Below are 24,328 nucleotides of genomic sequence, written 5' to 3'. Positions count from 1 at the left end.
ATGACTATAAAGCAATGCTACCAATACGTTTTCTCCCCTAAAGACATCTCCAATACCTCATTGTGTCATGGAAATGACTCTGGGCTTTCAGTGTCAGTGCCAGACAAACAAGACAGGCTCTACCAAACTATGAATGCTGTGACTACGGGCCTAGAGATGGGCTGTTCTAATCAAACCAACCTAAAAAGCATCTTTTAAGTGCTTACTATGTGCAAAACAAAAAACAGCTCCTGCTCTGATGGAGTTTACAGACTTTATTGGGGGAATATAAGAATGTTAACAGGTAAGGTGGGGGAATGACAATTTACTGGCCTGAAGACCAGACTAACCAAATTTAGAGTGGCTTGACTCCAGAAGTTCAGATACCAAAGCATTAATTTTTGGTGGATGAGATGGAGTGCACAGAAACTAATGAAGACCATCTATTAAGGTGTTAGAGGGACTGTGATCACTGTATAGTAGCTTCTGAGCTGGAAGGGACCACTGAGGTGATCGAGTTCAATCTTCTTTTTTTATATATGAGGAAACAAAGACCCAGAGAGGGTTAGTGACCTGCTCATAGTCTTATAGGCAATAAGGGACAGACCCAGAATCTGAATCTTTGTCCCCTAATTTTACCTCTGACATTCTTTCCAAGAGATCATGCAGCCACCCAGCCTTAGTAAAAGGAGACCTATAACTGATGAAACCATGGATCTTTAGTGTACTGAAAACTAAGTCCTAATTTTCCCCAGAAAGCCATATTTATGTATTTATTACTTATATATGGAACCTTCTGGAGACATCATGCCTACTTTAGTTATCTAATGCAGATAAAGGTTGGGGTTTCAAATTGAGTAGGGGGAGTGAGTGGCTTCCTGGTAGGGCCACTGAAGGAATGTCAGAGGCCCTAGGGGAGCCCTGCAGCCTACTCTGCTATGCCTCTGAACTCTAAGTCCAATGGTCTTTCCACAGTGCTGTGCTGCCTTGTGTTTCGCTAGAAGGAAATGAGTTGCTACTCAACTACCTTAGAGTTGGGCAACCAGGCCTGGGACTGTTTCATTTGCTAACTGGGTTCCGCTCTTGCAAACACAAGATTCCACCTTGGAAAGGCTGTGCTAATGTCTGCCACAGATGGTGTACACAGAGCCCCGCTATTCTTGATGGCTGCATCAAAAGTTATTTCAGAATCAACACTTAATCACCCCCAAGATGCTCTGTCTGATGATTTTGGAAATTCACTTTGCACTGGGACACATTTTTATACACAAATTCATTGAATCATCCAGACCACAGAAGCTCCTTTGGAAGGGATTCCGAAGGTCATGAATCTGTCCAGTCTTACCACCCCTGGAAAGGGGAAGAAAGGAATCCCCTTACAGCATCCCTGACATGAATACTCAGCCTCACCGTGCCTTAAATCCTGAAGCAGCTGCTCTGGGCATGGCAGCCTGACCAGCTGGAGAGACAGAGATGAAAACAAACCGTCCCCAGTCACAGATCTTTTATTCTGCTACACTGTATTATTCAATGAGCTCCAATGATGGCTAATTCATTATTTTTTAAGGCAGACCAGGCAAAGTTTCTTCTGTCTCTGTGCTTTAAAGCAGAGTCTGAAGACTACAAGGTACTTTATTTTGTTCTGGAAGTTTTGACAGGACCTTTGGTCAATCTCACCAAGTCTCACAGCTCTCACAGAATGTATGAATAAGGAAGGGACCCTATCTTGGTGGCCATCTGGTTCAACCCACATCCAAAAGGAATTCCCATCACTGCTTCCACCTGACATTCCTCCTCTGCTTAAAGAGCTCCAATAAAGGGAAGCCTACCCCTCTGGAGGCAGTCCATTCCACCTTGGAACAGTGCTAACTGTGAGATGGTTTATGCTGATGTCAAGCTTGAAGTGCCCTTTGTGCACCTTTGACCCTTTACCCTTGGTTCTGCCCTCTGAGATCAAACAATACATGTCTAATCCCTCTTTTGCACAGCAACGGCCCTTTGAATATCTGAAGACCCCCCATGTAGTGGTCATTCACCCCACAATCTCCCACTAGATGCCAGGTACCAGGAGGAGGGGGCAGGATACAGTGGGATGAGATGAGTTGGGAGGCTGAGAGCCCTCAGCAAGGCATTTCTCTTCGGGATCACAGCCTCCCCATTCTCTCATCTGTCAAATGAGGTTCAGTGGAAATTACACTGGAACAGGCACCAGGTGCTCCCATTTCTGGTCCCATCTTACTAGCAGTATGACCACAGACCTGTTGTATCATCTTTTGGGCCTAAATTTTCCCAGTGGTAAAAGAAGCCAGTTGGCCTGGATGATTTCCAAACATTACAGCCTTAGACTTCATGTTTGGAAGCCTGTCTGCCCCCGGGTATTACAAGACCTCCAACCAAGTCCATTACCTGATGAGGGAGTCATGGAGAGGGCCTCATCTGCCTGGACATAGCTGCCTGTCTGGCTGTGGCTGTCTTCCTTTGATATGCTCATAGCTGTCATCTGGTGGGTCACAGGAGTCTGAGAGCTTGATCTGGGGGCCCATCAGGATAATACACAACAGAGAGCAGATAAGAGAGACAATCAGCAAGTTGATCTTGTAGAGACATGGAAAGTAATGGAGAATAACGGTGCCTTGTCACTGGAAAAGGTAGGGGTAGGGACACAGGGCCAAGGGTAACACAGGGATAGGACACCCAGGAAGACTGCTCACCTGGCTAAGACATCATCAGATGTAGGGTCCACCTCCTCTGCACATGCCACAGGGAAAGTCTCCAGGGCAGCAGGACTGGGGCTGCTGGCTACTGTGGATAAAACACAGTCAGGCCCTAGGAGTCAGGATGGTTTGCAGGTTTGGCCCAGTTCCCATTACTTCTCATCCCTGGGGAACTCAAAGGTCAAAGAGAGATGGTTGGTCCCATTAGACCTTCTAGGTGCCTAGCACTGTACCAGAAACTGCAGGGGCTGCCAGACTATTAGGCTTGACACCCCTGCCCCCTGGGAGCTTCTGTTCAAGTTGGAGAACTGGTACTAGAACACATGCCACGATGAGAGAACAATCAAGTGTGGATTTTCAGGGTGGACGATCAGGCCTATGTAAGTCCAAACCATGGAAGCTGGCCTGGGCAGGAGAGGACTCATGAGAAAATTAATAGACTTTGAGCAAGTCACTTCCCCTCTTGGACAGCATCTCTGGAGCCTCTGGGCAGCCAGGAACACACCCACCGTGGGCAGGCCAGGATACATACTAAGCTCACTATAATCTCTCCTCTAGCCAAAAATAAACCAAGTCAGAGGACTGCATTAGCCCTGCCTTGAACTGCCTTGCCATTAGGGAGACAGGAGCTGGCAACGATAAGTCCAAAAATGACAAGCCGGCAAAGTATTTTGGAAAGAGCACCGTATGGGGAGTCAAAGCACCTGCACCCTTCACCTGTCCCTTGGCATAAGCTTCTTTATCTGCAATAACACAGGGTCTACACCCTTCTTCATGCCTCCCTTGCACCAAATGACCCTGTATTTCTTTTATACATTTATATGCAGATATGTTGTTTCCTCCAACAGAATATAAGCCCTTTGAGGGTAGGGCCTCTTTCATTTGTGTCTACATCCCAAGTGCCTGGTACGCAATAGGGCCTTAATAAAAATTCCTACCAGCTGACTGATTTCATTAGAAGAGGGAGAGGGTCGGGACAGAAGTTTCTGGTGATTCTGTGGCAGCCCAGCCTCCGGGGCGCCCTGCCTCCACTCCCACCAATGGGTGAGGTCAAGGTCGATGGCAATTCAGTTCTGCCTCATTTCCCCAAGTTCTACACTTTTTTCAGCACTCATCAGTGGCCAACTGGCTGCTGACTTGGAGATGCCCTTGGGAAAGTACATAGAACCATGTCCTGATGGGGAGGACAGGAAAAAAGGCTCAGCTGACTCCCCAAGGCCCACAGCAATGGAGCCAAGGAGAGCTGCAGAGGAACGAAACAAAACAGGTTTTAAATATCTTCCACAATGGAGAAGATCTGGGAATAAAAACACAGGCAGATCCCTTAGAAGGCACCAGATGTACCCTGGCAGTGGCTCTGTCACCAAAAAAGAGCCTGGATTAAATCATACAATTTAGAGATGGAAGGGACTTTGAAATCATCGAATCCAATGCCCTCATGTTATGGAGGGATGCGGAGAGAAGTGAGGTCTGAATCTGCTAGAGGACACAACGGTGAGTGGCTGGTGCCAGAGCCCTGCAGTGCCTCCTGCCCTGTGCTATGGCTGGTCTCTCTCTAGGGACCCACTAACATGCCCTCTCACCACCAGGGCAGGCAGAGAACATTCTCCCACAGTCTATGGCTGGAGAGGAAGCCAATGTTCATTTGATTTGGAGGTGGAGGGCCCCCAGCCATAACCTATCCTAGCCACCTCGTTTTGTACATAAGTGCACCCAAATTTCCTGATTCTGTTTAAGCCTCCGTGACTGCCTGGTGCTCAGATGACCAGCCTGGGGCCTGGTACATATTTCTCCACAGAAACAATGGGAAACTCTATGCTCTGTAGCATCCTACATTAAGAAGGTTTCTGGGGGCCAGCTGCTAGACATCACTACCACTTGCAATACTGTGTCTGTAATAAGATATGTTTCAAGTTCTCTCCATTGCTAGAGAAAGAAGTGGTTTTCAGCCCAAGCAGAACTTTTGCTGACCCCTGCGTTGCCCAGTCCAAAGTCCACTTCATGTTACCCCACCACTCACACTGCCATCCCTGCTACTATGGAAGACCAGTAATCTTTCGGGTTTATAAAGCACTTGCTTCACAATCTTCTGAGGGACATAAGGAAAATATTATTCCCATTTTATAATTAAGGAAATCAAGTGTCACTGAGATCACATGGCATGCCCAAGGTTTCTCTGGGGCAGGTTGGGACTTCAGAAATATTTAGTGTCTGAGCTGATCCCCAGGCCTCTCCATGGGGCTGCTTTTTACCACTCCCTTCTAAAGCTATGAAGATGTAGTCAGAGTTCACATTTCCATGGTCCTTTAGTGTTTACAAACCACTTTTCCCATCGCAAGAAGCTTCGGATGTTGAGAATGCCAAGTATAGTCACTGTGACATCCCCATTCCCATAGCTTCCAATCCAATCCCTCTCTCAGCCTCCCCCTCCCAGGCTCTTTTCTGTCTAATGAGCACTACTGAGGGGCTTGGGACTGTGCCATTCTGAAAGAATATCTATAAGCTGTACAGGAGGGCAGCAGGATCCAGAGCCAGAAGGGCACAGTGTGCCAGGCTCCACCAGCCTCAGCAGTCACTGAAAAGCATGAACCACAATCACCCTGTTATATCTGGACCCTGCTAACAGCATACTACTCTCTAAACCAACTCAGTATAGAGCTGAGTCCTCAAATAAAGTCTCTGCCCACACTTAAATCACCACTCTGTCCATATTCTACACGGCAAAGTATTTTGGAAATACACACAGGGCTCAGATCTTCTTGACTCTCTTAACGCACTGTGAGAGTTCAGGGAGTAATGATCAGAGAATCAGAGGCAGCTGCTAACATCTCTTGCCTTCCAGCTTTGGATCCCCAGAGTCCAACAATCATCTGCATCTCCCAGATGAGGGCCCAAGAGGTCTTTCCCAGAGCCTCCTGGTTGGGGCGAAGCTGAGACTTCTGGACCTTCAGATCCCAAAGCCAGGGTCTTTCTAACTAGACCACAGCCCCAGCTAGGGAGTTGTTGTGGCAATGAAAGTACTCTGTAGCAGGTATGGCAAAGGACAGAGAGAAAGTAACAGGATGAGACCCCTCTCAAGACAAGACTCCAGGCAGGGCTCACCTTCTCTACCACACACACAACACCCATTTGTTTCCTCATCTGGGCAGCTCCCTTCACTTCCCTAAGCCTCAGTGTTCTCATATGTAAAATGGACCCAGTAGTACTCACACCACAGAGCTTCTGCTGTACTGAGAAGGCTGTACTTTATAAACCTTAAAGTATCAGAGAAATGAGTTACAGTGGTAAGCCTCCTGATGTGGGGAAAGAAAGGCGCCCTGGGGACAGGAGACATCCCAGAAGCATACAACCTGTAGACAACACCCCCTACACATCATCTATCATTCAGCTTCTATTCGAAGACCTGCAGGGATGGGGAGCCCTTTCCCAGTCCCAAGACAGACCAAGCCCCTCCAGGACAGCTCTCGTTATTATTACGTTGAGCCAGTCTGCCTCTGCAGCACCCCTTGACTCTCAGGTCTGTCCTTCGGGGCTGAAAAGAATACATCTCATCTTTCTTTGGAGAAGCAGCTTAGCACAGTGGGCAGAGTGGTCAGGTGAGGCCTGGCCTCAAACTCCTCTGATGCTTTTAAGCTGGGTAACCATGAGCAAGTCATTGAACTCTTTTAGGTCTCAGTTTCCTCATCTGTAAAATGGGGATAATAATGCCTGCTCTATCTCCATAGCTTCTGTAGCCCCAAAGAATGACTGTAAAGCACGGTCACCATCTGTGTGAAACAAATGCCAGCTACTGTCACCATATCCCACAAAAGCCCTCCATCCTCCTCCTCAAGCTTGCCTGCCCCTCCCTGCCCCAATCATTCTCCTTCCTAATCTTAACATGTCCAGTTCCTTCCATTGGTCTTTGTCTGGCTCTCTGGTCTTCTTACTACTGCATCAGCAGTGTTCTTCTTATAACAATTATAATGTGGCACCTAGAACTGAACACTGTACCCCAAACGTGTAGGGCAGAGGGCAGCATCCCCCACCCTCCCTCTGGCTACTCTCAGTAATGTCCAATATACTCCAATACACATCTCACTGAGGTGGGTACCTCCACTTCTGATGGCACAGATCAGACGGAACCCATCTGCCCCTTCTCAACATTTATGTTGTCCCAGGAATCCTCCAGACAGCCTCCCTTGGAGCCTTCGGCTGCTCCCTATCCTAGACTCGCTCGCCCCCTAACTGGCTCACCTCAGGTATCTTTCACACCATCTCTTGTGCACAAGTCCCTGATGGGGATCAACTACAGTCTATTTACTCTCAATCTACTATCTCTCCTTTGCCTGCTGGACCACCTGCAAAACTTCTCTATAGTAGTCTGTAGTACTATCCCATGATGCACAGTCATTTTCATCAGGAAAAGCATTATTGTTAAGCAAATGGGTTTTTGTACCAGGGAATGGTTTGGCTGTAATGCCACATTGGCTCCTATTAAGAGGGTAGTCCACTAGGATACCCTAATCTTTTTTAGATATTTACGTGCATCTCCCTGATCTTTCTGATCCATCTGGTGTCAGAAGTGTACTTAACATCTATTGTTGGGAACATGCAAGGAAAGTGATGTGTCTGCCTTCCCTCCCTATGACTCCTTACCTGGGGGACTTATCCGCCCACTATTCTGCTGCCGCTGGAGGAAGTCCCTGTAGCAGACAGAGCACATGCCGTTGGTTCGAGGGTTTCCATAGAAGCCACAGCCTGTGGTGCATAGCAGGGGCACCTGGGTCTGGTTGGTCTCCTGGGCCATGGCTGTGCTGAGCTCAGCTCCTGACATCAGACAACAAGGTAGATTCAGTCCTTTCACTGAGATGTGGAATGAGTGCAGAAGGAGAAGAGCTTGTGTTGTGAGAATTCTTTAAAGTTTAAAAAACATTTTAGAAGATTTCTTTTTTATTGTGAATTTAACAATCAGGAAATATGAACAATTTAGGATACAAAGAATAAAAAGGGGAGGTTATATATGACATTCAATTTCTGTTACATAATTTTTAAAGTTTATAATTACATTTACAAAGCATTTTCCTCACAGTAGTCTTGAGAGGCAGACAAGGTAAGTATTATTATCCCACAGACAGAAGGGTGATTCCCAATGGTCACAGAGCTTAGTAAGATCTTTCCAGAGCAGCATCTCTTGAACTATATCACACAACCTGCAGATGAAACCCTGCTAGGAGGAGTGGACAGAAGGTATGTTTCACCATCAGTTCCCCAGGACCAAGATCATTGCCTTGATTCTTCTTCTGGTGTCTATGTGGTTTCCCTTTCCACTGCTGTGGTCATTGTATCCTGATCCCTCTGGTCTGCATCAGCTCCCCCCGAGTCCCCTCCACCCCCATCTCATTTTACAGTGAAGGTAACTGAGAAGGGAATTGACTTGTCCAATGTCACACAGGCAGTAAGCAACAGAGCTGGAGGAATTCTGACTCCAAACCTAGTGCTCTTTGCATAGTGTCTTTTTAAAGCTTCTTCAGAGCGGACAGTTCAGTCCTCACTGAACTGGGCAGACTGCCTTGTAACGTTAGTTTTTGAGGTAATGTTTAGGTCTCATTTTTCTGTTTCCCTCAGGACCTAAAACAGGACTGTGAAGAGAGGCAGTGCTTAATGAAGGTCTGTTCCCAAGCTGGAGGAATTACAGGGAAGCGGTTGAGCTCTCCTGTCACTGCTGGGCCTGAGGTTGGAGATTGTTCTGTCTTCTCTGCAGGCTAGTCCCTGGGCCTCTGGGCCTGTCCTCTCTTCGCAGCCCCTGCAATGGTTCAACCCAGCATCACCATCTTCCACACCCAAGCTCTGCAAGAGTCTGGGTGCACAAACATCAGGGCTGCAGCTGTAGGGCACTCAGCGTACCCAAGGCATTCCTGAAATTGTCTAGGGACTTCCTCAGGCTGAACCAGGGCCAGGGTAAGCGCTTCCCATGGGGAGTCCTGAACATGTTTATACAGCTTGGCACCTGGAACTTTACAAGAAATTCCTAACATTCTCACTCTCTCCCCAGTTCCAGCTGCCCAGATTCATGCCCCTAAAACCCAGCTCTGATTGTGCTCCTGCCCTGCTCAGCAGAATGGAACAGAAATACGGCTGGATTTGGAATTAGAATGCCTGGTCCCAGCCTAGGTCTCCTACTTAGTATTTGTGTAAGTTTGGGCAAGTCAGCTTCCTTTTCTGGGCCTTTGTTTCCCTACCTATAAAATGAAGGAAACGGCCAGCTCTAAAGGCTTGTGATTGCTGTGGCTCCCTCCTGCCCATGCCACCAAGCCTCAATGTGTCTAAGACTGAAGGCTATCCATAGCCACTGCAGATATTATACAATGTAGAGTTACAAGAACAAACTCATCTGGTCACACTGAGACTCAGAAAGGGCAAATATTTACCCAAGACTAAGTGGGAGACACAGGACCTGAGCCCAGGCCTTCCACCTCCAAAGCCAGGGCTGTTTCCACCATCCTGGGCCTTGCTCTTGGTCAGGGAACCCGGGCTGCAGCCAGGAGTCCCTCAGATACTGGGTCCCTCCTGCCACCTTTATTTAGATGCTCTTGAGGGGGAGTCATCCTTCTTCTCTTCTATGTAAATGTGACCTGGCTGACTGCTCCAGCTCAAGCCCCAACTCCTCTGTGATGCCCTGTCTGACCACCTCAGTTCACAGGCATCTCCTTCTCACTCATGATCTCTCCCTCATCTGACCCTTGGCAAACAGCACCTCTGGTGGTATGAGCTCCAACTATCCTCTGCCATAGCCTGATGAGTAAACAGTGCTCTGCACTGGGGAGTCTGAAGAAACCTGCATTCAAACACTGCCTCCTCTATTTATTAGCTGTCTGACCACAGGCAAACCACCTGGGCTCTCTATGCCTCAGTTTCCTCATCTGTAAAATGGAGATCATAATAGTATTCACCTCACAGGGTTGTGATGAGGATCATTGACATGCTTGTACAACTCTCTGTCAACCTTATTAATGAGAAATAAGCATTGACTATTATTTTGATGGTAGAGACTGTCTCATTTACCTGTATTCATATACCCATCTCTTTAGTGGCTGGCACACTGTAAGGGCTTAATAAAAGCCTTCTCTCTCAAAGATCAAACGAGGTAATAGTTTTAAAACACTTCGCACAATGCCCAGCACATAGCAGGTGTTTAATAAATGCTTGATTCCTTCCCTTTCCTATTGAAGACACAGGAGAACAGGGACCTCTGAATCCCCTCCCACAGCCTAGCAAAGGGTTGGATTCCAGAGTAGAGAGTCCCTAAGTTTAGTGATAGATTGACAAAAGCATAAGAACATGGTAAGAAAGACCCTTTTTTTTTTTTTTTACACTCCTGTGATTTCATTGGTATAGATTTCCCTATAAGGAAACTCCCTCAACCAATGCAGACTGGGCAATGGCTTGGCAGCTTAGGAGAGCTGTACATGGGGGCTGCTGAAAAGCAAAGGGCCTTGCTTGGGGTTGTACAAGATGGGTTTTCAGACTTGGAGACCGGATTCCATTACTCTATGCTGTCTCTTTATAATAGGAAAGGAGACGGGTAGAAAGTGGGAGAGAAAAATTAGCAAGAATAGCAGTGTTTAAGGAAAGAGCACTAGAGTTGGGATAGGAAGATGGGATCACTCCAGGTTTTGCCACTCATTTGCTGTGTAATCTTAGGCAAGTCTCTTCCCCTCTCTGGGCCTCAGTTTGAAGTAGAAGATGTGATGTTCTCAAAGCTACCTTCCATTTACTAAAGTGGCTCAAATCATATGCTCTGGGCTACAAGAGCCCTTAAAGAGTCAATAAACCAACACTGATTTTCTCGACGACAGAAGTGAGCTTCATAAAACAAGTGATTTGTCTAAGGTCACACCAAACACTTATTACAGAAACTCCTGAGAATCACTGATATTTCCTCTTGGGAAGTTCAGTGCTTTTAAGCTTGAGCCCTCTTTCTCACAAAATCAAAGACTGGAGCCCAAATCTGAGACCTCTCTCCTCACTGTTCCTGTCTCCTTTTCCAGCCCCTTCCCAGTGTGTCTAAAGTGGCTTTCAAAAAACCGATTTACCCTTGCCTTGAATGCAAACTCCTTGGGAGGCCAGAAGAGATGCCTCCTAGGGTCTGGAAAATCTTGTCAGCTTGCCCCTATCTCCAGTCTTCTTATGTGTATATTAAAAAAATACTGTGCGGTCGCTCAGTCTCTTTGGGATCCCATTTGGGGTTTCCTTGGCAAAGATGCTGGAGTGGTTTGCTATTTTCTTCTCCAGCTCACTTTACAGATGAGGAAACTGAGGCAAACTGGGTGAAGTGTCTTGCTCAGAGTCACACAGCTGTAAGATGTGAACTCAGGAAGGGGGTGAATTTTCCAGACTTCAGGTAGAGCACCCAATCTACTGGCTCTCTCTCCCCCAAAAAACTGAACCCTGCAGTTAACTGTACATGGGTCTTATTTTAGTACTAGATTGTGAGATCTATAGGGATAGGAATCCTGTATTATCCAGACTTTGTCAAGCACCCTGGCACTAAGCTCTGTACCCAGCCCTAAGAAAGAATGCACCGGGTAGTAGCAGAAAGTGTACCAGACTGTCAGTCAAAAGGCCTGAATTCGAGTGCTCCATGACCTTGAGCAAGTCCCTTTACCTTTATGAGCCTCAGTTTCCCTGACTGGCCAAAATGACCCCTTCCAGCTCTGAACCCTGGACAAACCTCAGGGCACTAGAAACTTTGGGTTTGCCTCCCTGTCCATCACGCCCGTCCCCGAGGTCCAGCCACCAATCCCGCCCGCCCCTCGCCATGCCGCTGACCAATGGGCAGTGCGTTCTTCAGCGAGGGGGCGGGATTTAGTTCCAGGCGGCCCCGGCTCGGTTGCGCGGCCTGCGGGGTAAGGCGAGGCCGGGGATGCGCGGCCTAGCCGAGGTTTCGCCGCTTCGCGGCACGGCGGAGCCCGGCCCGGTGGCGTGACCGGATCAGGGCCTGGGCGGACGAGCGGATGGATGGCCGCGGCCTCGGCCCCGGGGCACGGGCGGGCCCCCCCTCGAGCGGCCCCGCCGCGCTCACTCACCTGTCGCGGCCCCGGGAGGCCGCCCGGACCCGGCCCGGCAGCGGGGAGGGCGGGCTCAGGGCCTCCCGCCCGAGGGAGGCGGCAGAGCGGGGCGGCCCGGGGAGGGAGGCCGGCCAGCCGGGGCGGAGGGCTGGCGGGGCCGCTTGTCGGCCGCTCACACGCGCCCAGGCGGCCCGGCCCCGCGGCGGGTGCCCAACATGGCCGCCGAGCGCCGCCCGAACCCGCGGCTTCCCCTCCCCCTCTCCCCTCCCGGCAGTGCTCCCTCCCTTTCCCCTGCTCCTCGCTCTCCTCCCCCTCCCCTCTTGCTCTCCCCCTCCTTCTCTCTCTTCCTCCCTACCCTCCTCCCTTCTCCCCCTCCCCCCGAGCCCCCTCTCCTCTGCCCCTTCCCAGCCTTTTTCCCCTCCCTTCTTCCTCCTCTCTAGTCCTCCTTGCCATCTCTACCTCTTCCTCCCCCTCTCCTTTCGCCACCTCTCCCCTCCTCCTACCCCCCCTTCCCCTTCCCCATCCTCCTCTCCCTCCTCCTTTCTCTTGGCCTCTCTTCCTGCAGTCCTCCCCCTCTCTTCTTTACATTCCAGAACGGGGAAGATGCGCAGGAGCCGGACCACGCGGGCCACCTTGCGGGGCAGCTGGGTGGCCCAGTGGGCAGAGCGTCGGGCATCTAGGGCTGCCATGATCACCCTCGTGGTTATAATTACTGTCGTTATCACCTGCGGAAGGTGCAGCTGGAGCCCAGGCTCGGGGGAAGCCTGGGGCAGAGATTGGGGAGGGGGGGGGGGGGGCCAAGGCATGGCCCCCTGCGGGGAGGGCTCCCGAGGACGGGGGGGGGGGGGGGGGCCCAAGGCACGGCCCCCCGCGGGGAGGGCTCCCGAGGACAGAGATGGGGGAGGGGGAGGCCAATGCACGGCCCCCTGCGGGGAGGGCTCCCGAGGACGGGGGGGGGGGGGGGGGGGCCCCAAGGCACGGCCCCCTGCGGGGAGGGCTCCCGAGGACGGGGGTGGGGGTGGGGGCCCAAGGCACGGCCCCCTGCGGGGAGGGCTCCCGAGGACGGGGGTGGGGGTGGGGGCCCAAGGCACGGCCCCCTGCGGGGAGGGCTCCCGAGGCTGGAGACGGCGTGAGGGGAGAGGAGAAGCCCTGAAGGGAAGGGACTCCTAGGACCGCACAGGACGGTTGGACGCCTGCACACTTGGAGGAATTAAGGGGCGCAGATTCCCTCCCTCCCCCGCAGGAGGAAGTGGGGAGATGAAGACCGATGCCTTTCCCTAACCCTAGATGATGCCTTCTCACCGGAGGGGAAATTAGAAATTGCATTGTTCTGCCTTAAGAGAGAAATTGGGGGGGGTACACACGCAGACCCCTTTGCGGGGCTCATGGCGCTCCCAGCCCGTACACGCCTGCCTAACTTGTATGACCAGTCCCTGAGGGAGGGGAGAGAGAAGAAGCATTTATACTGTACCTACTGTGTGCCCCCGCAACCCTGGGAGGCAAACAGAGGTTAAGTGACTTACCTGAGGCTGCTTTTGAACTCAGGTCTTGGTGACTCCGGGTCCAATTCTCTATCCACAGCGCCACCTCGCTGCCTCTCCTACCTATGGCACAAGAGATCACCTAGTATGATGGGGATGGTCCTCACTTTCTCTTGACATCCCCTGGATGCTAGTGAAGCATATGGGCTCTCCTTTTTATTTAATAACACATAAAAACAATTTTTACAATTTTTTAAAAAATTCTAAATTCCCTCTGTCTTCTTCCCCTTCCTGAGATGGCAAGCAATTCAATATAGGTTATACATGGTCATAAAAAAACATTTTCATATTAGTCATATTATAAAAGAAAGTACAGACTTCCCCCCAAAAAACCAAGAAAAATAGAGTAAAAAATTTAAAAAGTATGCTTCAATCTTTTACTGAAGATGGATAGCATTTTTCATTATAAAATCCTTTGCGATTGCTTTGGATTATTGTCTTGATCAGAGGAGCTAAGTCATTCATAGTTGATCAGCGTACAATATCTCTGTTACTGGGTTTGTTAGAACACTATAGTGTTCTGTGTTCAGTGTTCTCCTGCTCGCGTCACTGTGCATCAGTTCATGTAAGTTTTTCTGAAGGTATCCAAGCGTATGGGTGGGTAATGCTTATTATACACATGTCTCCTTAATTCCATGTAATGGGTTACAGCCTGCTTACAACTACCTTGCACCTCTCCATTAATGGTCAGGAGATCCTCAGTTTTAATTCTTTGGAGATTAGAGATGGCCACACCACACCAAAAGAACATTGATGTTAAAAATGGGAAGGCAAGGGAGGGTAGTGAAATTCTCCAATGGACCTATGTTTCCAAAAAAACTTAGGGCCCATTAAAAGAATTTTGCAATTTCCCCAAAGTTATCCAACCTATTTATTACTTGTTTACTCATGGGCCCAACTCATTATCCATTTGCAATATTTGTCCAACATATACAGGGTGTCCCAAAAGTGTTAGTGTTTTAGTTTTAAGTTACTACGCTCTATACTGCCTAGCATAATCTGTATGATGGGCATTCTTCATCCACTTGGTTTTCCCTATGTGGATAGTTAGGTCAAACTTTGGCATCAGGATCTGGATCTTCTCCAGGAGATGCACTAGTCTAGGATTTCATGCAACCAACCCAGTGCCTTCTGTCATATCATCTAGAGCAGCGGCATCAGACTGAAATAGAAATAGGGGCCACTGTTATTGGTTTAATTATATAAAGAGGTAGCTAACCAGCTCAGTGAATAAGAGTGCTGGACCTTCACTCAGGAAGGCCTGAGTTCAAATGTGGCCTCACACTAGCTGTGTGACTCTGGGTAAGTTATTTAACTGCTTCCTGCCTCAGTTTCCCCATTTTTAAAATGGGAATAATAATAACACCTGCCTCCCAGGGTTATTAGGAAGCAGCTAGGTGACTCCATGGATGGAGTGCTTGGCCTGGAAGGCTGGAAAACCTGAATTCAAATATGACCTGAGACATTTACTAGCTGTGTGATCTTGGGCAAGTCACTGAAACCCTATTTGCTTTAATCCAGTGGAGAAGGAAATAGCAAACCAATCCAAAATCTTTGTCAAGAAAATCCCATGGACAGTATTAATGTGCTTTGGTCCATAGTCACAGTATCAGACAGAACTGAACCATAACATAGGTATAAGAAGATTTCTGCAGGCCACATATTGACTTAGTTTTAAAATGTAGTGTTATCCATTATATTGCATTTTTTTAATTAAATGTTTCACAATTATATTTTGGGCTGCATTGGGGAATGTTGTGAGCCACACACTATGTTTGACACTTGATCTGGTTCTGGTTCTCAAGGAGTCCATGGATAGATTTCAGGGGGTCCATGTACTTGGATGGGGAAAAAAATGATATCTTTATTTTCTGTAACTGAAATTTAGCATTTCTTTCAATGATGAATATAGGCAACATCCTTATTTTGAGAAGGGTTCTGAAAACTTCGCCACACTGCTGAAGAAGGCCCAGGACACATGAAAAAGGTTAAGAATCTCTGATTTATAGGGATTCCCTTGGACTTTGTGCTGGATTTCCTCTATGACCGTGGTAGATTATCTTTGGCAAGCTTACGCCTCCCTGTTTAATTGCTTGCTATTAATAATGAGAGTGTCATTGAAAAAGGTTCTCTCTTTCAAGGACTCTTGTAGGATTTTGATATATGCAAAGGAGACGTCTTGTTAGCAGGGAGCCTTTAAAATTGCATTTTGCTTTATAAAATCAAATGCGTTTTTATAGTCAACAAACACAGAAGGAAGTTACGTTCTCTGTATCTTTTTAAAAGTATTTACTTGTTTTGACACACATTCATTATCTTTCCTTTCCACTGCCTCTCTCCTTCCATTGAATAATTAAAAATAAGATAAAACTCATAACAAATATGCATTGTCCATTAGAAGAAAGTCCCACACTGGCCTTGTCCAAAAATATATGATTTATCCCACATTTTAAGTCCACTCCCTCTGCCAGGAGGTAAGTGCTGGTGCAAAATTAGCATCATTTCCCTTTCTACTTTCAGTTTCCCAATTTTTCGGCATCAAGAATTTGTTTGAGTTAGCTGGAATTGCCTTCTTTCTATACAGTATATTTTTATTTGTTCTGTATTTTTTATCTTTGCCTTAATTTTTATATTTATCCTAACAAATCAGTATTCTGACCCTTCAGGAAGGACTCACATAAGTAATGCCTTATTTCCTATATATTGTGATGTAATCAGTTTCCATTTTCTATGATGTTATTTGATGCTTAATCACATTCAGAGCCTTTGGATTCTTGAAAAAAGTATTCATGATATATTACTCAGTTCAGCAGGCATTTTTTAAGCACTTACTGCATGCCAGGTACTCTGCTGGTATCAGAGGATCCTAGGACCATAGATTTAGAACTAGAAGGGACCTTGCAGGTCATCTAGTCGGTTCTCATTTTATGGATGGTGGAACTGGAGCCTCAGGAGGTGAAGTTGACTTGCCCAAGGTCACAAATATGGTGTCAGAGGGATTTGAATTCAGGCCTTCTGACTCCAGAATCAATCCCCTTTCTGGTGTATCACACTGCCAGTTCAGTCATGTCTGACTCTACGTAATCCCATGGACAGTTTTCTTGGCAAAGATATTGGAGTGGTTTGCCATTTCCTTCTCCAGCTCATTTTACAGATAAGGGAACTGAAGGAAACAGACTTGCCCAAGATCACACAGCTGCTAAGTGTCTGGGGCTGGATTTGAACTCAAGTCTTGATTCTCGGCTCAGCATTCTATTCACTGGGCCACCTAAGCTGACCCTGAAAATACTGAAATTCTGCTGAATAGGCGTGAGACTTCTGGTAGTCTCCAAGAAACAAACCTCTCTCCTTCTTTAGTCCTGATCAGTATTTTCTAACTTTTTTTTAAACCATCCTTGCTTTAAAAAAAAAATTAGGGAATGTGTACTTTACTCTTTTTTTGTAGAGGGAAGGCAATTAGGGTTCAATGACTTGCCCAGAGTCACACAACTAGTAAGTGTCTGAGGTCCGATTTGAACTCAGGTCTTCCTGCCTCTCAGTCTGGATCCACTGTACTACCTAGCTATTCTGATAAACTGCTTTCAGGAAAAATGTATAAAATCCTCTGTAGCATTTAAAGCCTTTCAACATTTTCCAGGCTTATATGACTCCCCTTTATACACACCATGAAGGTAGCCAAACTATCCTCAGTGTCTTTGCACTGGCTGCCCCTCAAAGCCTGCAACGCACTCCTGCACTTCTCCCTCCTCTGAGCCCTAGTTTTCTTTAGGCCCCAAATACTTTCAATTTCTGCTCTTGTTGAAACAATAACCAGATGGAGTACCACTTCTCTGCTAAGGACTTACAATAGAACCTTTCTGGAAAAGGCAGTGCCTATAGGGAAGTGCGCTGAGCAAAGGTGTTTTGGTCTGAGGGGCCTATAGTCTCCGAGGGGTATCGCCTTTTCTAATTAGAATGCCATTTCCTTGAGGACAGGGAGTGTGTGCCTTTGGAATTCGTATTTCCCTGCACTTAAACATGCCCCAAGTATTTGCTTAATAAATGCCAGTGGATTGGTTAGTTGGTTGACACAGATACCCTGCTTCCAACTGATTCATTTATTTGTTAAGCTTACTAAGTACCAGTGTTCTTGGGCTTTACTTGACCCTTGCTCCTTAGTTCTGATTCCTAGTTGACTTCCAGTCTTTCCAAGCCATCTTCTCTCTTTCTTCTCTGTTTTTAGGTAATCTCATCAGTTTATTTATTCATCTAACCCTAACCTTTCTCTGCAGCTCCAGGCCTATATTTTCCAGTGCTGCTAGATATCTCATCCTGTCATCATCTTCAACTCAACCTATCCCAAATAGAACTCATTTTCTTTTCCCCACAGCTCATTCTTCCTCCAAAAGCCCCTATTTTTATTTGGGGACACCATCATCCTTCTAGGAATTTAGGCATATAACCTAGACCATTCCCATTCCCATACTTCCTATCCACTGTTCCCCCATAGCATTTCTCAAACATTTCTAATTCAAACTCTTGTTACCTCTCACCCCGAGTCTTGCCCTGGCCTCCTCAAAGGCCTTCTTGTTTCTAGTCTCTCCTTTTTCCAATTTATCTTTTGCTCAGCTGCTAAATTGATAATCCCTTTTCTAAAACAAAAAAAACCAACCAAACAAATTTTTATCGGTACCTTTTGTTTTGATGTCACCTAGATTTTTCTCATTCTCCTCACTCTCAAAGAGAGCTATCCCTTATAAAAAAAAAAGAATTTTTAAAAGGAAAAAAAAAGGAAGAAGAGGAAAAAAATAAGTAATATTGATCAATACACTGGAAAAGTTGGATAATAGATGTACCATTCCACATCTGGGGACCGTGACTAACACGAAGGGCTCGGGGAAGTGTCTCTTTGGGATGAAGCTGGTTCTTTGTAATTTCGCTGCTTTGAATGTCACTTGTTCTTTATATTGACATCGGGGTGAACACTATGTAAATACCTCTCTTTCCTTCCTTTTGTATCAGTTCATGTTTAAGTCCCTTCATGATTCTCTGCACTCATATTATCCATAGCTTCTTATAGCCCAGTAATATCCCACAATTTATTTAGCCATTCCGTTGTTAAAAAAAAATCTTTGGATCTTGCCCTCAATGAAGCAAACCCAGGGAGAGAAAATTTAAAGGCATTTATTGTAGCACCCAAGGTGGAAGACAGTGGATGGGCAGGCAATAAATTCAAACTAAATGCTGTTTTTATATTTGTGATAGGGGAAAGGTGATCCTGTTACGGACGCATTTCTAAAAGGAAATGGGCTAACATCACAGCCCCGCCCTTTATTGCCACATCATGGGGAAATGAGACTAGAGAGAAGGAGATGGGATGAAAGCCATGTGGCTCCTTGCCGACCAGCAGGTACAGCAAAGGAGAAGGGGATGGGATCAAAGTACATGCTGCCTTTTCCTACAGACTCTGGAAAATAAGCAAGACTGGAAACAGTGGGGTGACTTGGGCTGACTCAGCACAAATTTCAATCATTCCCCTCCATCTTCCCCCCCCACTATTAACCATACTCATGGGGCAGTACCACAATTGAATCTATATCAATCCTCTGTCCTCATCTGCATTATCCAACACTGTAAATGTGGGAGTTAGCTTGGGGATCACTTCTTTTCACCAAGGGAGGCATTGTAAACATAAACAGGATACAGTCCTCACAAGTACACACAAGAGAAAACCCACAGATACTTTAATCAATGAAAATTCTGCACCCCAAAACATATCTGTAACCCATAGACTCTGGCAGTTCAATATAGTCCCTCTGTGGGTGTTTGAATAGTAGGGTGTCCATTCCCCACCTCCATCTGCATCCCACCCCTACTTTTTATCAGAGTTTCTTTTCCTTGGAGTCAGACTCTTGACAAGAAAGGCATCTAGAGACCACACAGTAGGACCCTGCATAAACACTGGGAACAAACCATGATAAGTAAACATGCGGTACAAGGGTCTCAGATCCTAGGTTGGTATCAGTCCAACAGAAGTGATAAGCAGCTTATGGAATGGGTAACAGGTCCATCACACACATAAGACTAACTTAACAAGCAATGTTATAATAGATGAATAAGGAAACCCAAAATAGCAGTCGCCTTAGAGGTGTCAGGTCCTGTGGTAGCATCCCTGATCTTCAAGCACTTCCTGTGCAACTCTCAAACAGCTGTTTTTGCATTAGGGCAGACTTGTGGAAGCATCTCCTCAATCATCTTCAGGTTCTATGTCAGTAGTGGAGATCTTCTAGGTAATACTGCTGAACCCTTGCTGTAAACTATGACAAAATCTAATCAGATTGTTCTTACATGGGAAAAAAAATCCTTTTGGACCTTATGGAACTAGTCCTAATAGGAGAAGACCAATTAGGAATCTATAATTAGCCTGGAACTTAAGAGAATTTCAGTTTCTACATAGCAGTTGCACCTTCTACCTTCACCCAAATCTTGTATCTGATATGGACAATGCCAACAATAGGTTGAAGGAGGAATCTTAAAAGGATCTATGAGGGCTTGACTTGGAAAATGAGCCTTTTTGTCCTTTAATATTATCAGACAGAGACTTCAAAATGGAGAAATGATGACTTGAATTTCTTTTCAAATATTAATGCAGTTCTATATGTAAAATCCTTACTCCAGTTTTTAGAATTTATTACTAAAACATCCTGAAAGCCTGTATTTTCTCATGTGAAATACTAGGAAGCCAGACACACACACACACACACACACACACACACACACACACACACACACACACACACACACACACACACACACACACACCCTCTTTAGGTTTCTAACAGCTTAATCTCATTGTTTTCTTAAAGTTTACCGCCCCAGTAACATTTTTATTTTATTTTTTTTCTTCAAAACACTTTTACATCTTTGCCTTATCCCTTTCTTTGAGAATATTCATTATCTTCATATCATCCTGAAAGAGTGAAATATTTCAAGCGCCTAATGTTTTGAACATACAACTAACAATGAGCAAGGAGATGGCAAGCCTAAGAACTCATTTACTTAGATGCTTAGAATACGAAGTAGACCACAAGTCCACAAGTTCAGATTAAAAGCAGTAAGATCTTTCATACTTGTATCTTATTATAGAAACTCAGATATTTTAGTATTAATATGCAAAGTAATAGATTTAGTATTGTAAGGACAAACTTCTACTGTTTACTTCTCCTGATAATAGAAATTTGCTATGAAAGAAAAAGAGAATGACATGATTATGGTGATATCAAGACTGTCCCTTCAAGGACACAGACATAACTCATAACAGGGTAAAACTTCTTTAGATCTGTTTGATTCAGACATGAATCATATATAACAGCCACTTGTGCAGCCAAGTACCACATTATTCATGGGATATCATAGCCAGGCTCAGAATTAACTAGGTGAGAAAATTTTCTGTGTAGAAAGGAAATAGCACAATGGGAAACTGAATCAAGAGGATCTTATCTTTGCCTACACAAGACTGTCTCCTCTGGTTTTCCCAGGGACAGATGTCCACCTTTCGCAAGCAGTTCTCCCATTGTACTTCTTTTGGGCAGCACATGGCATTTCCATGAATGGTGGGGTATTAGCTTAAGAGCAGCTCAGACAATCACTCCTGAAATCAAACTCAGAATAATATTAAACTATGAGAGTCCCATGAGATTTTGCCTCAAATAGAAAACTAACACTAATAACAGCTTAGGGCTAAAGTATTATAATTTTTCTCATGTTGCAAGAATAGTTAACAATGAGCACAGATAAGGACATCTCATTTGCCCTCCACTTATAAGGATAACTACATTCTGGAGTTTCATAGATACAGCAGATATATGATAGTTGACTCCAAACCCCAGGAAAACATTGACCACGTAAAACTTCAATTTTGTATTGCCTGTTATCTCCTGAAGCAAAATGATGTCTTTAAACCGAAGGTCTATTGTTATGAAATTGGCTTACAGATGTAACTTCAGTACTTGAGAATTTTACAATATATGTCTAGTAGGACTGATAAGATCTTATGACCTTGCCCATGTAGAAAGTGTCAAGGAACCTCATAGATAAGGATAACTAACTTAAGGAGGCCTTAGCTACTTTTTCTCCCAAAAGTAAGTTATTAGTATTATGTATTTTTAAAGCAAAGTATATTCAGTTAAAGACTTAACAGTTTTGAAAAACATTTTGACCACATTCTTTTAATAGCTCAATTAAAGAAAAAAATTCTAACAGCATTTCTGATACAACGCTTTCCCAAATTTCACAATATGAGAAAAAATTTTAGAAACACAATATTATGTATTAAAAATATGAAGCAAAACTTATAAGCCCTCAGTCAAATGCATTTTCAAATTATCTTACATAGAATATCATTCTTCTTTTCACTTTTGGCATTCTATACTAATCATATCTAAAACTCAGTATAGAGTAATCCAGTATGGAGTAATTACATTCAATAAAAATAATAATGGTTAATATTTATATAGTGTTTACAATGTGCCAAGCACTGTGTTAAACACTACAATTATTCCTCATAACAACCCTGGAAGATAGATGTCATCATTATCCCATTATCCCAAGTGAGGTGAACAGGTAGAAATGACCTAATGCAGATCACACAGCTAATAAACTTCTAAGACCATATTTAAACTCAAATTTCCTAATCCATGTAATTTCTGAACATATCTCACTGCCAAATAACAAATGTATTTTTCATAAGTTCAAATTTACCACAATTATCCTAGTAGAAGAACACCTCACTGTAAATGAAACCACATAATTTAGTTTCAGGACAAAAACTTCAACAAATCAAATCTGGGTTGACAATCTCAAGTGGTAATATTTAAAACCTCAGTTTCCCTTCAAAATCTATAAGTTACACCTCAAATTTTAAAGTCCACAGCTTTCAGTTAGTAAACACTATAACTTGATAGAATATTGTCCATCTGAAATTACTAACAGGCATTTCTTTAAGTTTTCTCAAATCCTTCTTAACTCAATGGATTCAAAACCTTCTCTAACCTCTTTCCAAACTCCAAACCCTTTAATCCTCAAACTCCTAGTTACACAGTCAGTACAAACTGACATCAACTTTCGTTATCTTTCTACCTATTTCTTTTTATCCTTCCTTGCTTAAACGTTCTTTCTTCCTTTCTTTTTATAACTTTCCAGCAGACTTAGATTAAAGCCTGTCAATATACCTAGGCAATCAAATCCTGTTGAATCAATTCAAACTGGTACCTACAAAAACCAGGAGAAAAAGAAAGGGAAAGAAAGAAAGAAAAATTTCCTTCCTTTTTCTTATCTATCTTTGCCCCTGCAATCTCTAATCTGGTCAAGGTTGTGAAAACAGAAAGAATATCAAATTTTCCTCCTTATCTCACACTGAGCATTCAATCAAAGGTCAGTGGGAGTAAATAAAATTATTTTGAAATTTCATTAGTTTCCCTCTCTTCCCTTCTAAGTTGACTTTCTGCGGTATCTCACAGCAGCTTTGATGGATGACTAGGTATTCTACTTCAACCTTCCCAAAGGATACCCCTAGTTCTCAACCACTTCCATCCTCTCATCATTGGGAATACTTATTCCCCTTACTCACAACAGGGGCCAGGGCCAGGAAATGTTCCGAGTGGGTATGGGTGGTCTCATGTGGCTAGGGGTGGAGTGGTAGCTATTTCCTCTTGGGCCCTTTCTGGTTTTCCAAATCTCCCTTTCCATTCCTTAGTTCCTTCTTTTTGGTCTTTTTTTCTTGATGGTATTCTAGTCTTGTATGGTAATAAGAGCAGTTTCTGTTTCAAAGTTCCTCTCAACAATGCTAAAAATTTCATGTTCGCAGATTATTCTGTAAGTCTTAATTTTAGTATCCAAGGTCCTGACTTATATCTGACTGAATTTTTTTCCCATTTTCCCCCCAGATCTTTCACTACTCAGTTGTGGACATAACTGACAGAATTTCTTTATCCCAAGCTTTAATGGCTTGTGCACTAAGGAGTCAACAGAGGCTCACCTCTCCTGCTCCCTTATGAATACTAGTATTCCCTAGGGGAAGCTAGATGGCACAGTGGGTAGAACCCTGGGCCTAGAGCCAGGAACTCATCTTCCTCAGTTCATATCTGACCTCCAACACTTATTTGCTGTGTGTGTGGGCAAGTCACTTAACCCGCAACCTCTCCAGTATCTTTGCCAAGAAAACCCCTAATGGGGTCATAGAGTTGGACATGTCTAAACAACAGTTTCCTTGTAAATGAGGGATGCTTCCACGCCTGGAAGCCCATTGTCTTACCTGCCTCTTCCTGCACATTTACTTCTTTATGCAAAAATGAGGGAAAAAAACCCAAAATTTAAATATTGGGACCTATTTCTGCTTCACCTTCCTGAGCTTAGGGAGTTAAATTCTCCAATCATTTCACATCTAACTGACCTCCAGAGAAGTCCACTCTGGCCTGCTATAGGGCCAATTCAGTGCTGGCAGGCAGTCAGAGTAAAATTCCGGTGAGAGCCCCCAGGTAAAGAACTAATTCTCCTGTCTGAGCTCACCAAAAATTGCTAAAAGAAAATATTTTTCAGGCCTTGCTCTCAGTAATGAAGCAAACTCCAGAAGAGAAAATTTAAAAGAGTTTATTGTAGCACTAAAGGCAAAAGCCAGTGGATGTCCAGGTGATGAAATTGAAACCAGGTGCTGTTTTTCTAGACTTTTGTAATGAAGGACAGACAATCCTGATAGGTGCACATTTCTAAAAGGCTATGTGCTAGCATCACAACTCCTGCATCATAGGGAAATGAGATTGGGGAGGAGAGGTGATGAAAGTCATGCAGCTACCTGCCAACTAGCAGGTACAGCAAGAAAAAGGGGACAGGATTAAAGTATATGTTCCTTTTTCCTACAGATTGGCTGTGACAGATGCTAGAAGATAAGCTAACCTGGAAACAATGGGGTGACTTGAACCAGCTTAGCACAAATTTCAATACTCCAATTGATGGACTTTCACTTTGTTTCTAATTCTTTCCTCCCAACAAAAAAGTGCTGCTATAAATA

The 24,328-nt window shown here is 45.0% G+C and overlaps 1 protein-coding gene and 1 long non-coding RNA gene across 4 annotated transcripts in view; one reads left to right on the top strand and one right to left on the bottom strand.

Annotated features, from left to right (window-relative positions):
* Positions 1-11,898, bottom strand: part of LOC140499728 (AN1-type zinc finger protein 5-like) — a 21,130-nt gene extending 9,232 nt beyond the window's left edge. Inside the window, exons 1-4 of one of the 2 annotated variants that reach the window (XM_072601530.1) lie at positions 11,762-11,898; positions 7,332-7,502; positions 2,691-2,781; positions 2,386-2,510 (exon numbers count right to left, since the gene is read on the bottom strand). In XM_072601530.1, the coding sequence (XP_072457631.1) occupies positions 2,386-2,510; positions 2,691-2,781; positions 7,332-7,482 (367 nt within the window). In that variant the 5' untranslated portion in view covers positions 7,483-7,502; positions 11,762-11,898. Of the gene's footprint in view, positions 1-2,385; positions 2,511-2,690; positions 2,782-7,331; positions 7,503-11,416; positions 11,569-11,761 lie in introns of those variants that run through there. The other variant, XM_072601531.1, reaches the window with a different exon arrangement.
* LOC140499729 (uncharacterized) lies at positions 11,500-24,328 on the top strand. Of its 2 annotated transcripts, XR_011965525.1 has the most exons (5): positions 11,500-11,581; positions 12,337-12,477; positions 15,197-15,271; positions 18,529-18,673; positions 24,180-24,328. It is a non-coding gene; the product is annotated as an uncharacterized lncRNA (long non-coding RNA). The 2 variants fall into 2 exon arrangements; XR_011965524.1 differs by lacking the exon at positions 11,500-11,581 and having other exon boundaries at positions 12,027-12,477.

The sequence above is a fragment of the Notamacropus eugenii genome, chromosome 4 (genome assembly GCF_028372415.1).
Source record: "Notamacropus eugenii isolate mMacEug1 chromosome 4, mMacEug1.pri_v2, whole genome shotgun sequence".
NCBI lineage: Eukaryota > Metazoa > Chordata > Mammalia > Diprotodontia > Macropodidae > Notamacropus > Notamacropus eugenii.
Note: the sequence above shows the minus strand (reverse complement) of the source record. Positions and strands in the feature narration are given on the sequence as shown.